This window comes from Lepidochelys olivacea, assembly GCF_965140295.1.
Source record: "Lepidochelys olivacea isolate rLepOli2 genome assembly, chromosome: 10".
Classification (NCBI taxonomy): Eukaryota; Metazoa; Chordata; order Testudines; family Cheloniidae; genus Lepidochelys; species Lepidochelys olivacea.
Window position 1 is genome coordinate 8,438,959 of NC_140420.1, and position 10,035 is coordinate 8,448,993.

Sequence of the window (10,035 nt, forward strand, 5' to 3'; positions counted from 1 at the left end):
TAACTACTTTTGTGATGCTGGGCCCTTCTCATCTAAATCCCGAGGAGGATGGGAATAGGAAGGGGTTGCCATGGGAATCAGGACGTTCTCCCCAGGGTCACAGCCTGGACTGTCCTTGGAAGAATAAGCAAAGGCTGGGGACGGGTGGTTGCAGCTCCAGGCCCTCAGTTGATCCGACTCTGGAACAACTCCCCAGGAATACTCCTTTTGTCCAGTCTTGCAGCCTTGACAAATGCCCGGCTGGCGGCTCAGGGTACGCAAGGGACGGGCACATGTTCATCCCTAAGGCCCGTGCAGGAGAATATGTCCACTGCTCAAGCACGCTCCGTGCTAATTAACCAGGTGGCTCCTCTCCAGCCCTCAAGGCTGCCAGGTTTGGGGTGTCTCCAGATCTCCCCCCATCCCCTTCTGTTTTGCAGACATGCTTTCAATGTGCCCAAGGTGGAAGCCCATGACCAACTGCACAGAGCAGCAGTACTGGGACAATCTCCTGTGTCAATGCATCTCCTGCAGAGTTGCATGTAATCGGCCTATTGTGGAGAGATGCACTACCTTCTGCGGTGAGTGCCTAGGGAGCTGGCTAGCCGGCCGGCCATGCACGCATACTGGGCACAAGTGGCTGGTACTGCACCACGTTTGGCGTGTGGGTGCATTTGTCTTCAGAAGTTTGTATTATCCCACTGGGCTGCAACAGGGAAGTGATTTGGCTGAAGGAGTTTACCAGAGCGACACTGCAAGGGGCTGGGTGTAAAGGCTTTTGGATAACACAGAGGAACTCAGCCCCCACCCCTTGGGGCCAGTGCCTTCCCGCTGTAGGAATCAGGGAGGCTGGGGGCTAATCCCTGGTAGGAAGCACGGCAGTTCTGAAGGAGCAGCTAGCAACGGGGGCGATAGTGAAATCCAGCTTCTAACTGGCACTTGGAAAAAACTCAGTCAAAGCTCTGCATTGGCTTCAACGGCGTAGTTGTCATACAAGTATCTGAAGCCAGAATGGTTGGGGAAATGCAACCCCCTCTTCCCTGCCCCCATGGCACGGCTGGCTCAGCCACTCTTCCTTGGGGCCAGTCCCAGCATGCACCAGGAGCCAGTTTGTAGGAGCTCTGCTCTTTCTCCCACAGCTCCAGCTGATTCCCCTTCTCAGGGCCAGTTCATTGCAGACCCCTGCAGCTGCTCACCCCTCCTCCGTGCAGGGAAGAGGCTCTCTCTGTGAGATCTGCATCTTAAAACTAGAATGATAATCAGCAGCCCACAGGTTCCAGTGAGGGGGAAGGGGGCCCTGAGCTCACCAGCACCTGCATCTGGATGGGCCACCTCCGGGGCAGATTTCCCATTCTGCACCCGGTGATAGCACCTGGTTATTAACTAAACAGTGATGTCGCACACGGGGCTCTCCTCAGCTCCTCCCATTCTCTGCCTGTGGCACTGAAGAGTTTATGTTGCTGAGGACTGTAATACTTAGGTCTAATTCTGGTGTGGGGTTTAGTGTGTAGGTGCTGGAGGGGATTGGTGCCCTCTGATATATGGGATGATGTGGTAGACCCTTCTGGCCTTAAACTCTAGGACTCTAAAAACAAAACTTTTGGAAGACTTTTCTTCTGCCTTCAGGTTTTTAATCTCCGAGGTCATCCTGGGCTCATAGTTTCAGTCTGTTCTCTGCCCCATGAGGCCTAGGCCTTTACTTTATTAGATATTCTTGTCCCCCTATGCTCAGGCTTTAAGAAAACCACCAAATATTGCAAGACTCCTGACAAAACTGGCAGCACTGGGCCCGCTCTGATAACAAGGCTACCCCGGCCCCTGTAAGCAGGCCCCAGGGCATAGATCTAGACTCTCCCACAGCAGTAGCTCCTCTCGTGACATATTGAGCAGGATGTATTTCTCTGTCCCCTCCACTCTCCAGCATCAATGGAATGCAGCAAGCAAGCCGGCTTCTACTACGACGAGCTCTTGAGAAGATGCATCAACTGCTCGGGCATCTGTGGGCAGCACCCAAGCCAGTGTCTCCAGTTTTGTGAGAGTAAGGCTGCAGGATGCACCTGACAAACCGCCCTGGCAAATGCTCTCAGGGAGGGTGGGATCCAGGCTCCATGCTCATGCAAGCTTTGCTTTGGGCACATTCAAACCTGAGGGCCAAGGTAGGAGGACGTGTAGGTGCAACTTCTCTCCCTTGCTCTGGGCAGGTATCAGCTAACCCCAAGCCCTCTTAGGAGCCTTTGATTAGACTGTATTAGCTTCTCTAGGAAGGTGGGGAAGGAAATATTGGGGCATGCTCTTCCTCTAGCCTATGCTATCTGCCCTTGGCTCTCCATCTCCTGCCAAGAAGTGTGTGTTTCCCTTTCTTCCTTTGTGTATGTTTCTTTGATTTGCACTATTGTTTGCTGGATCTATCATGCCGTGGTGCTTCTCACATCGCTGTGCTGCCTTGGGGTGGGGAACTTCTCCATATTCCTGAGACTTGCATGCTGGGGGGGAGGGGGGGAAGGAGGGAGGAAGAACCTTGCCAAGGTGCTTATGTAGATAGGGGGTGAAGCTGAACAGGACAAGGCCTGCTCCACTTGCCCCATGGGAGGGGACACCCCTGCAGATAAGGGGATGCTTCCAAGGCAGGTAAAGGTCTTCTTCTGACTGCTGTATCCCCAGGGCAATGAACCCCTTCCTGCCCTGCACTGGACTACATGAATGTGGTTGTGTTTGACTTTCAGATAAACTAGTAACTACCTCATCCCAGATGGCTGCTCTGGAGCAGAAGCTAGGCAGTGATCAGGACCAATGGTTGGTTGTCTACCTGCTGCTGGCACTCTGCCTTTGCACCGTGATCTTCTCTTTGCTGGTGGGCTGGACCCACTTCAAAAGGAGGGGGGCGGAGGTCTCCTGCCAGCCCACCCCTGGGACCTGCCACAAGAGAGAGGATTCCTCAAAAGGTAAGTACCAGCTGCTGGAGAAAAGAGGTTATGGAATAAAGAGTCAAAGGGGGAGATCATGAATGGCTAGAAGCACCCACTACCGCACCTGAGCTGGGAGATAGATTCAGACAGCAAAGAACATGCTGTCGCAGTCTCTCTGGCTGGGAAGAGGACAGTGTTCCACACCTGCTACAGGCCAGGGGAATGGTTATAGGACAAACTGGTGCTCTCTGGCTGCTACCCCATGCCCCAAAGGGAGGAAAGAAGTGACTGAGCTCTTGGTCACGTACCCTAGAGGAAAGGAGCAGGAGGGTACCCAGGGAAGAGCACTGTCCTTCCTAGGGCACAGTACATCACACAGTTGCAAACCAGGCAGGCCACTGAAGGGGGCGTGCTGCTTTTCAGGAGCAGAGAGTGTTTCTGGGCATGGGTCAGTCCTGAAAGCCTAATGCTGAGTTCTCTCATCCATCCCTTAAGTGCTTCTCTTCGTGAGCCTCTGAAAAGATTTTGTTCACAGAGGGGAAGGCCAGAAGGGACCATTCTGATCATCAGTCTGACGTGCTGAGCACAGGCCACCGAATTGCACCCAGAACTACGTTCACGAATGTTTGCTGGCAGAGCAGGCCAATGGATTAGTCGTGAACCCAAGAGCCTAGAGATCAGGGAAGATGGTCGTGTGGTTAAAGTAATGGACAGAGACCAGCAACCGTCTCTCAACTCATGACTCTGCCGCAGAGTTCCTATGTGAATTTAGGCAAGTCCCAGTCTCAAGGTCCTAGAGCCCTACCCGTAAAACTTACCCACCTCAGACTGGCTGTTATACAGATACATTTATTAATGGCTGTGAGGTGCTCGGACACTACAGCTCTGCGGGCCACGTCGGTATAGAGATCTAGGCCTAATCCTGGTTCTGCCAGTGGCTTGGTGCATGATCTTAGCCAAGATGCAGACTTTCTGCATCTCCGTTCTTGCTGTACCCACCTTGGTAAAAGCTTTGAGATCTTGGGCGTTTAATCCAAGCTACTCTCTGGAGCCCTTTGAATGCTTATTAAAGAGGCCATTAGCACAGGACATGATCCCATCACCAGTGTTCAGCTACCAAAGTGCAACCCCAGGTAAAGAGAAGACTCTTCAGAATGGGAACAAGGTGGTTTGTGGCACCCCTTGGACAGCTGCCACAGAAATGCTTGTCAGCTGAACCATGTGAGCCTAGCCCGTCACTGTTTCAGGCTCCCCAGGCCTGCAGCTGCCGTACAATCCTTACGCAATCCTCTCGTTCCACAGCAGCTTGCTGCTTGCAGCTAAAAATTGTACAACAGCAGGCATGAAAGCAAGAATTGGCATCTAAAGCTTAGCCTGCTGTCTAGGAATAATCAAGCTAATACAATGCTTTGCTCTTCTAAAGCACCATGCATCTGACGATCTCAAAGCACTTCATGAACATTAATTAATTAAATATCATTTATCTGAGGTTCATTTTACAGCTGGAGAAACAAGATCCAGAGAGCTTTAAGTCAATGGCAGAGGTGGGACTAGAACCCCAACTGCCAGGCTGTGCTGTGCATTGCCATTCAAAGGAGCAGAGCTGTGTAGCCACTGACTAGCAGTCTTGGGCTCTCCCTCCTCAGGCTGGCAAGGGCTAGGAGGCAGCTGGTGAAATTCCAGGAAGGAGAGGTAGTAAAGAATAAGTGTCTCTAATTAATCAGCCAGCCAATCAAGGAACAGGACTGACTGTCCTTTAATAACGATCACAGGTCTGTGTGCCTTTGGTCAGGGCGGCAATTTGGCTGTCCTGGGGCTAATTTAACAGTGGCTTCCCACTTGCTCATTAAGGGCTGGCTGGACCAGCCACTCCACAGGCTGAATTCTCAGGGACTTCAAAGGCAGATTGAGGCCCAGGGCAGCTGCAGTCTCAGGCCCTAAACACTTGCATGTAGCTTTGGCTGAGCAGTGAGCCAGCTTGTTTACAGGCCGCTGGGCCCTTGCTTTGAAAAACAGGTCCCGGACCTGGGGAGTAAGCAGCTGAACGAGAGAGACAAAAAGACTAGGAAGAGCCACCCCTGAAGGCAAGGAAAGGAAAAGAGAATTGAAAACAGTTCTCCTCCGGTACCAGATTGATGGTAATTTAGGATCCATGCTAGCATGGGACTCAGGAGACCCAGTTCCATTCCCTGCTGTGCCACAGATTTCTTGTGTGACCTTGGGCCAGTCACTTAGGCCCAGATTTTTTAAAGCTATTTAGGTGTTGTGCTCAGCAACAGCCAATGGGATTTAGACCTCTCAGTGCCTAAATTCCTTTTTAAAATGAGATTTAGGCTCTTAAATCAGCTAGGTGTTGCGATAATGAGTGCTGACATTTACAGATCTGGGCCCTAACTCTGACTGATTGCAATGTGAGTTAGGTGTCAGCTCAGTGGTTTGAGCATTGGCCTGCTAAACCCAGGGTTGTGAGTTCAATCCCTGAGGGGGCCATTTAGGGATTTGTGGCATAAATTGGGGATTGGTCCTGCTTTGAGCAGGGGGTTGGACTAGATGACCTCCTGAGGTCCCTTCCAATCCTGATATTCTATGATTCTAAATACCTTAGATCAGGAGTTCTCAAACTTCTTTGCACCGTGACCCCCTTCTGACAACAGAACTACACAACCTCAGGAGGGGGGACTGAAGTCTGAGCCCACTTGAGCCCTGCTGCCCCAGGCAGGGGGGCCAAAGCCCAAATCCCACTTCCCCGAGCAGGGGAAGAGGGAAAGGGGGGAAGCCTGAGCCCCACTTCCCCATGTGTGTGTGTGGGGTGCAAAGTTGAAGCCCAAGGGCTTCAGCCCCAGACAGGTGGCCTGTAACGTGAGTCCCACCGCCCAGGGCTGAAGCCCTCAGGCTTTGGCTCCAGGAGGTGGGACTCAGACTTTAGCTTTGGGCCCAGGCCCCAGCAAGTCTAGGCCAGCCCTGGCGACCCCATTAAAATGGAGTCACGACACACTTTGGTGTCCTGACCCATCGTTTGAAAACCACTGCCTTAAGACAATCTGGGCCCTGTTCTCTCTGTGCCTCAGTTGTCCATCTGTACAATGGGGATAACAGCTCTGCCCTGCCTCACAGGGGTGTTGTGAGGATACATTCCTTAAAAAGACTCTGATGTCCTCAGATGCACTAGTGATGGGGGCCAGAGAAGAACCTATGATGATGGTCTCTCCCTTCCATCTCATCAATATGGAAAATCAGACAAACATGCAACATAATGGGTCACTTTTACAGTCACTTTTCAGTGCAGAAACGTAACTTAAAAAACTGTTCCTATCAGCATTTGTCTGAGGACACTGTGGCACTGGGGATTGATTTTAAAGGGCCTCCCTCAGGTTGGAAATGATTTATTGTGTTTTCAGAACAACTCCTCTTATTCCCCTTTGGCCTAAGAAGATCCTAGATGATGAAAACGGAATGCTCTACCTGTCTCATTTTTAGACATCTTTTAACTGTGGGGCGGTTTTTTGTGTTTCACTCCATTTGGACAGTGGACGTAGAGGCCAGTCACTTTCACTTTTGGGATCTAGTCCGGTTTCTCACAACGCTGCAGTTTTCAAGCTGCACACTCAGCAGCGGGAATGGCCAATCAAAGGGCAGTACAACTGGTTTGGTTTTTTTTAAGTCTCAAAGTTATTTCTATTCATAGTAGGATTGTAATAACTCCCATCACCACTGCCACCCACTTGTATTTGGGGACTATACTACTTGTTTCAGCCCCCTCAGCAGAGAGCTGGCTTTCCTTGAGTTCTACATCTCTACACAAAGTCAAGGTGCTGGGGTTAGACCTATGCAGCTACACAGCCCTTAGTTGGTTCAAAGGCAACAGGACACATACCATGCAACAGGCTTTGGCTCAGGCAGGGCAGGAATGGATGTCCTCTCCAGTCCTAAGACGAGCCTTGTAATTCTCCCATCCATTGGTGTTCTATAGAGCATCATATGGCACTGGCTCTCCTTGCTCCTAGCTGTTAAATCTCATTTAAAGAAGTCAATAGTACGTGGCCTTTTCCTAATGCTGCTCTTCCACCTCAGCAGTTGCCGTAGTCACAGGGCTGTTGTGTGGTCAGGAAGGAGGTGGTTCTCCATCCAGGATCACACATGGACGGGGAGGAAGACATAAGCCAGCCTCCTACAAGATGTGGCACCTGCCCCATGGGAACCTTCGCTCTAATACAGGTTGTGTCTTTACAGATCACTTAGTGGAAGTGGGGAGCGTTGGAGGCGGATCCACTGGAAGCAGACTACCAGAGCCTGTGGAAACCTGTGGCTTCTGCTTCCCTGAACAAGGGCCTGCCATGCAGGAGACCAAAGCATGTCACAGCTCCTTCTATCATCCTGGAGCAAGGGCTGCCGCCTTGCAGGCTGGGATATCCAGCACAGGAAGTGCTGGGGCTATCCCTGCCCCTGAGGATGGCCATTTCAAAATCATATGCTCTCCATCACAAGAGAAGACACCGATGACATGAACTCATTGAGCAATGTGGTGGTGATCAAGGAGAGAGGTAACACTCCCTGCACTCAGAATAAAGCTGCTTGCATTTGATCCTTGCTGTCCATCTTCAGTAAAACACAACTGTACCTTGCCTGCCAGTCACGATAGAAGCTACCTTCACACCATGGAAACAGACTGTGGACAGTCACTATTTTCTTCTACTATGGAAATAAAATTCTCATGATTGTTATGCACTCACCATAAAGTCTCTTGCATCCTTTCCAATGTAGCATCACACACATCCTCTAACCTGACCTCTCCAGGTTCTTCTAAGACTCTAGCATCAGTGGAACCAAAAATTAAATCAGGCCTTTTCATGCTGGCACCTGCATCGCTGTTACTGGCTTTGTAAATGGGTTTGATGCACAACCTGGGACACGGCACTGCAGAGTGCAAGTCTCCTCTTTGGAGGACTCTGCCTGTAAACCAAGCAATTCTCAAGCAACAGTGAGTCAGTGACATGTCTTTTATAGAGGTGACAGATGCAGAGAAACTGGATCCACTGCAGCTAGTCAGTGCTCGCCCTAATCCACCAGAGCACCAATAGTAAGTTCTTCATCCCCATATTTCATAAACCCCAGAGATATTGTGAATCTTGACACTTCACTCTCAGATTCACAGAAATGTAGGACTGGAAGGGACCTCAACAGGTCCTCTGCTCCATCTCACCACTGAAGCAGGAACCAAGTAGATGTACGCCATCCTGGTCAGGAATTTGTCTAAACTCTTCTTATAAGCCTCCAATGGTGGGGATCCTACAACCTCCCTTGCTAACTTATTCCAGTGCTTAACTAGCCTTAAAGTTAGAAAGCTTTTCCTAATATCTAACCTAAATCTTCCTGACTGCAAACTAAGCTGATTACTTCTTGTCCTACCCTCAGTGGACGTGGAGAATAATTGATCACTGTCCTCTTTCTAAACAACCTTTTACATATCTGAAGAGGTTACCATGCCCCCCTACCCCAGCCTTCTCTTCTCTAAACATGCCCCGTTCTTTCAATCATCCTTCCAGGAAACCCACCTTCTCCCAAAATTCTTTTCCTAATGATTAAAACAAACAGGGATTTTAAAGAGCTATTTTAAAAATTGTTTTAAATGTCTTGGACCAATATCTTCTAGTTACAGATAACGTTTGGCCTTAATTCTCTTCCTGCTGCCTACCATGAATCATAGAATCTCAGGGTTGGAAGAGACCTCAGGAGGTCATCTAGTCCAACCCCAGCTCAAAGCAGGACCAATCCCCAATTTTTGCCCCAGATCCCTAAATGGCCCCCTCAAGGATTGAACTCACAACGCTGGGTTTAGCAGGCCAATGCTCAAACCACTGAGCTATCCCTCCCTGCAAACTGAGCTCAGATCCAAGCTTCAGTAGCAGCCACTGCTGGCTAAGGAAGACGAAACAATACTAGCCTTGCGATGGGTTAGCTGTGCTGCCTGGCTGGCCCCTGCTGCCTTGAGAAGTCACCAATGGCTACGTGTTATGGTAACAATAGGAATTTTTCAGCTTCCACAAAAGATTCCTTGAAGCAGAGAAAGTTCCGCAAGGAGCTTGCGGGGAGCCAGATTGCCCCTTGCATTTCTGAGCTGCTAAAAACGGGCCGCTCGGGTGGGTGGGGAGGCGGCTGGCTCTGACTGGTCCATGACACCGCACAGGTGGCAGCTAGGACAGGCATTAAAACCAGTTCTGACTAAAATCACCAGATTTGCAAATCGGGGAGCCAGAGACTCCAAAATGCCTCAACCCATTTTGTAAAAGTGGGTTTTAGACATACCTAAAATCAGTCACTTCTGAAAAGCCAGGGCCCCTATACTTTAAAAAAAAAATCCCTCACGTTGACTAATGATGAGTTTTAAGCTATGTGAAGTTTTGCTTTGATGAGGAGTCGCGTGCCTTGAAGAAATCAGGTTTTCTGAGCTGCTGCTGGGGTCCTACAGAGAGGAACCAGCCAGACTCCAGCCAGGAAGAGGAGCTGGAGAAGTAGGGACTGCTGCGCTTGGGGATGGGGTTGTGGTAAAATCAGGCCCAGCAGGTCCACCCTCCCCCCCAGAACTTTGCAAATTTCCCTCATTCTGGGGGAATGAAGACCGAGGTGGTGCCCCCCCCCATGTGACCTTGGGGGGAATATGCTAAGAGGAGCCAGGCAGAGACTCCGGCTAGTAGGAGAAGAAGCAGCCAAAGCAGGGACCTTTAGCGATACAGAGTGTTTTGTAGAGTTTTGACTGGACTTTCTGTGCCCTCTGCTGATCAGCGGTTTCCTCTAACCCCCAGCCTCTACGCCTCAGTTTCACTTCACACTTGCCCCTCCTACCCTTTTCTCCCCTGCCCCGTCCCCCTCACTGTCCTTCCCCTTCCTTTCCCTTTAGCTGATCCCCTCCTTACTCCTCCCCCCAAAATAAATACAGATAAATGGTGGCACCAACGTGCCATTTGCTGCCATCACACTGTTCACTCTGCTTGAGCATCCTAACCCACCAGTGACTGTTCCTACTCTGTCTGTACAGGGCCTGCACACTAAAACCCCATCCTGGACTGGTTCTTAGCGCTACCATTAAACACAACAGAATGAGGGAAGACATAAAAAAGGAAAGAAAGCTAAGGAGATTTGAGAAATCCAACTG

The 10,035-nt window shown here is 50.3% G+C and overlaps 1 protein-coding gene across 1 annotated transcript; it reads left to right on the forward strand.

Annotated features, from left to right (window-relative positions):
* Positions 1-421: 421 nt before the first annotated feature.
* On the forward strand, positions 422-7,546 carry TNFRSF13B (TNF receptor superfamily member 13B; the record flags this gene model as incomplete). The annotated part of the gene is made up of 4 exons (XM_084640477.1): positions 422-560; positions 1,901-2,017; positions 2,703-2,921; positions 7,116-7,546. 4 exons carry the CDS (start codon positions 422-424, stop codon positions 7,388-7,390), a joined length of 750 nt encoding a protein of 249 aa, XP_084496603.1. The 3' UTR covers positions 7,391-7,546.
* Positions 7,547-10,035: the final 2,489 nt, after the last annotated feature.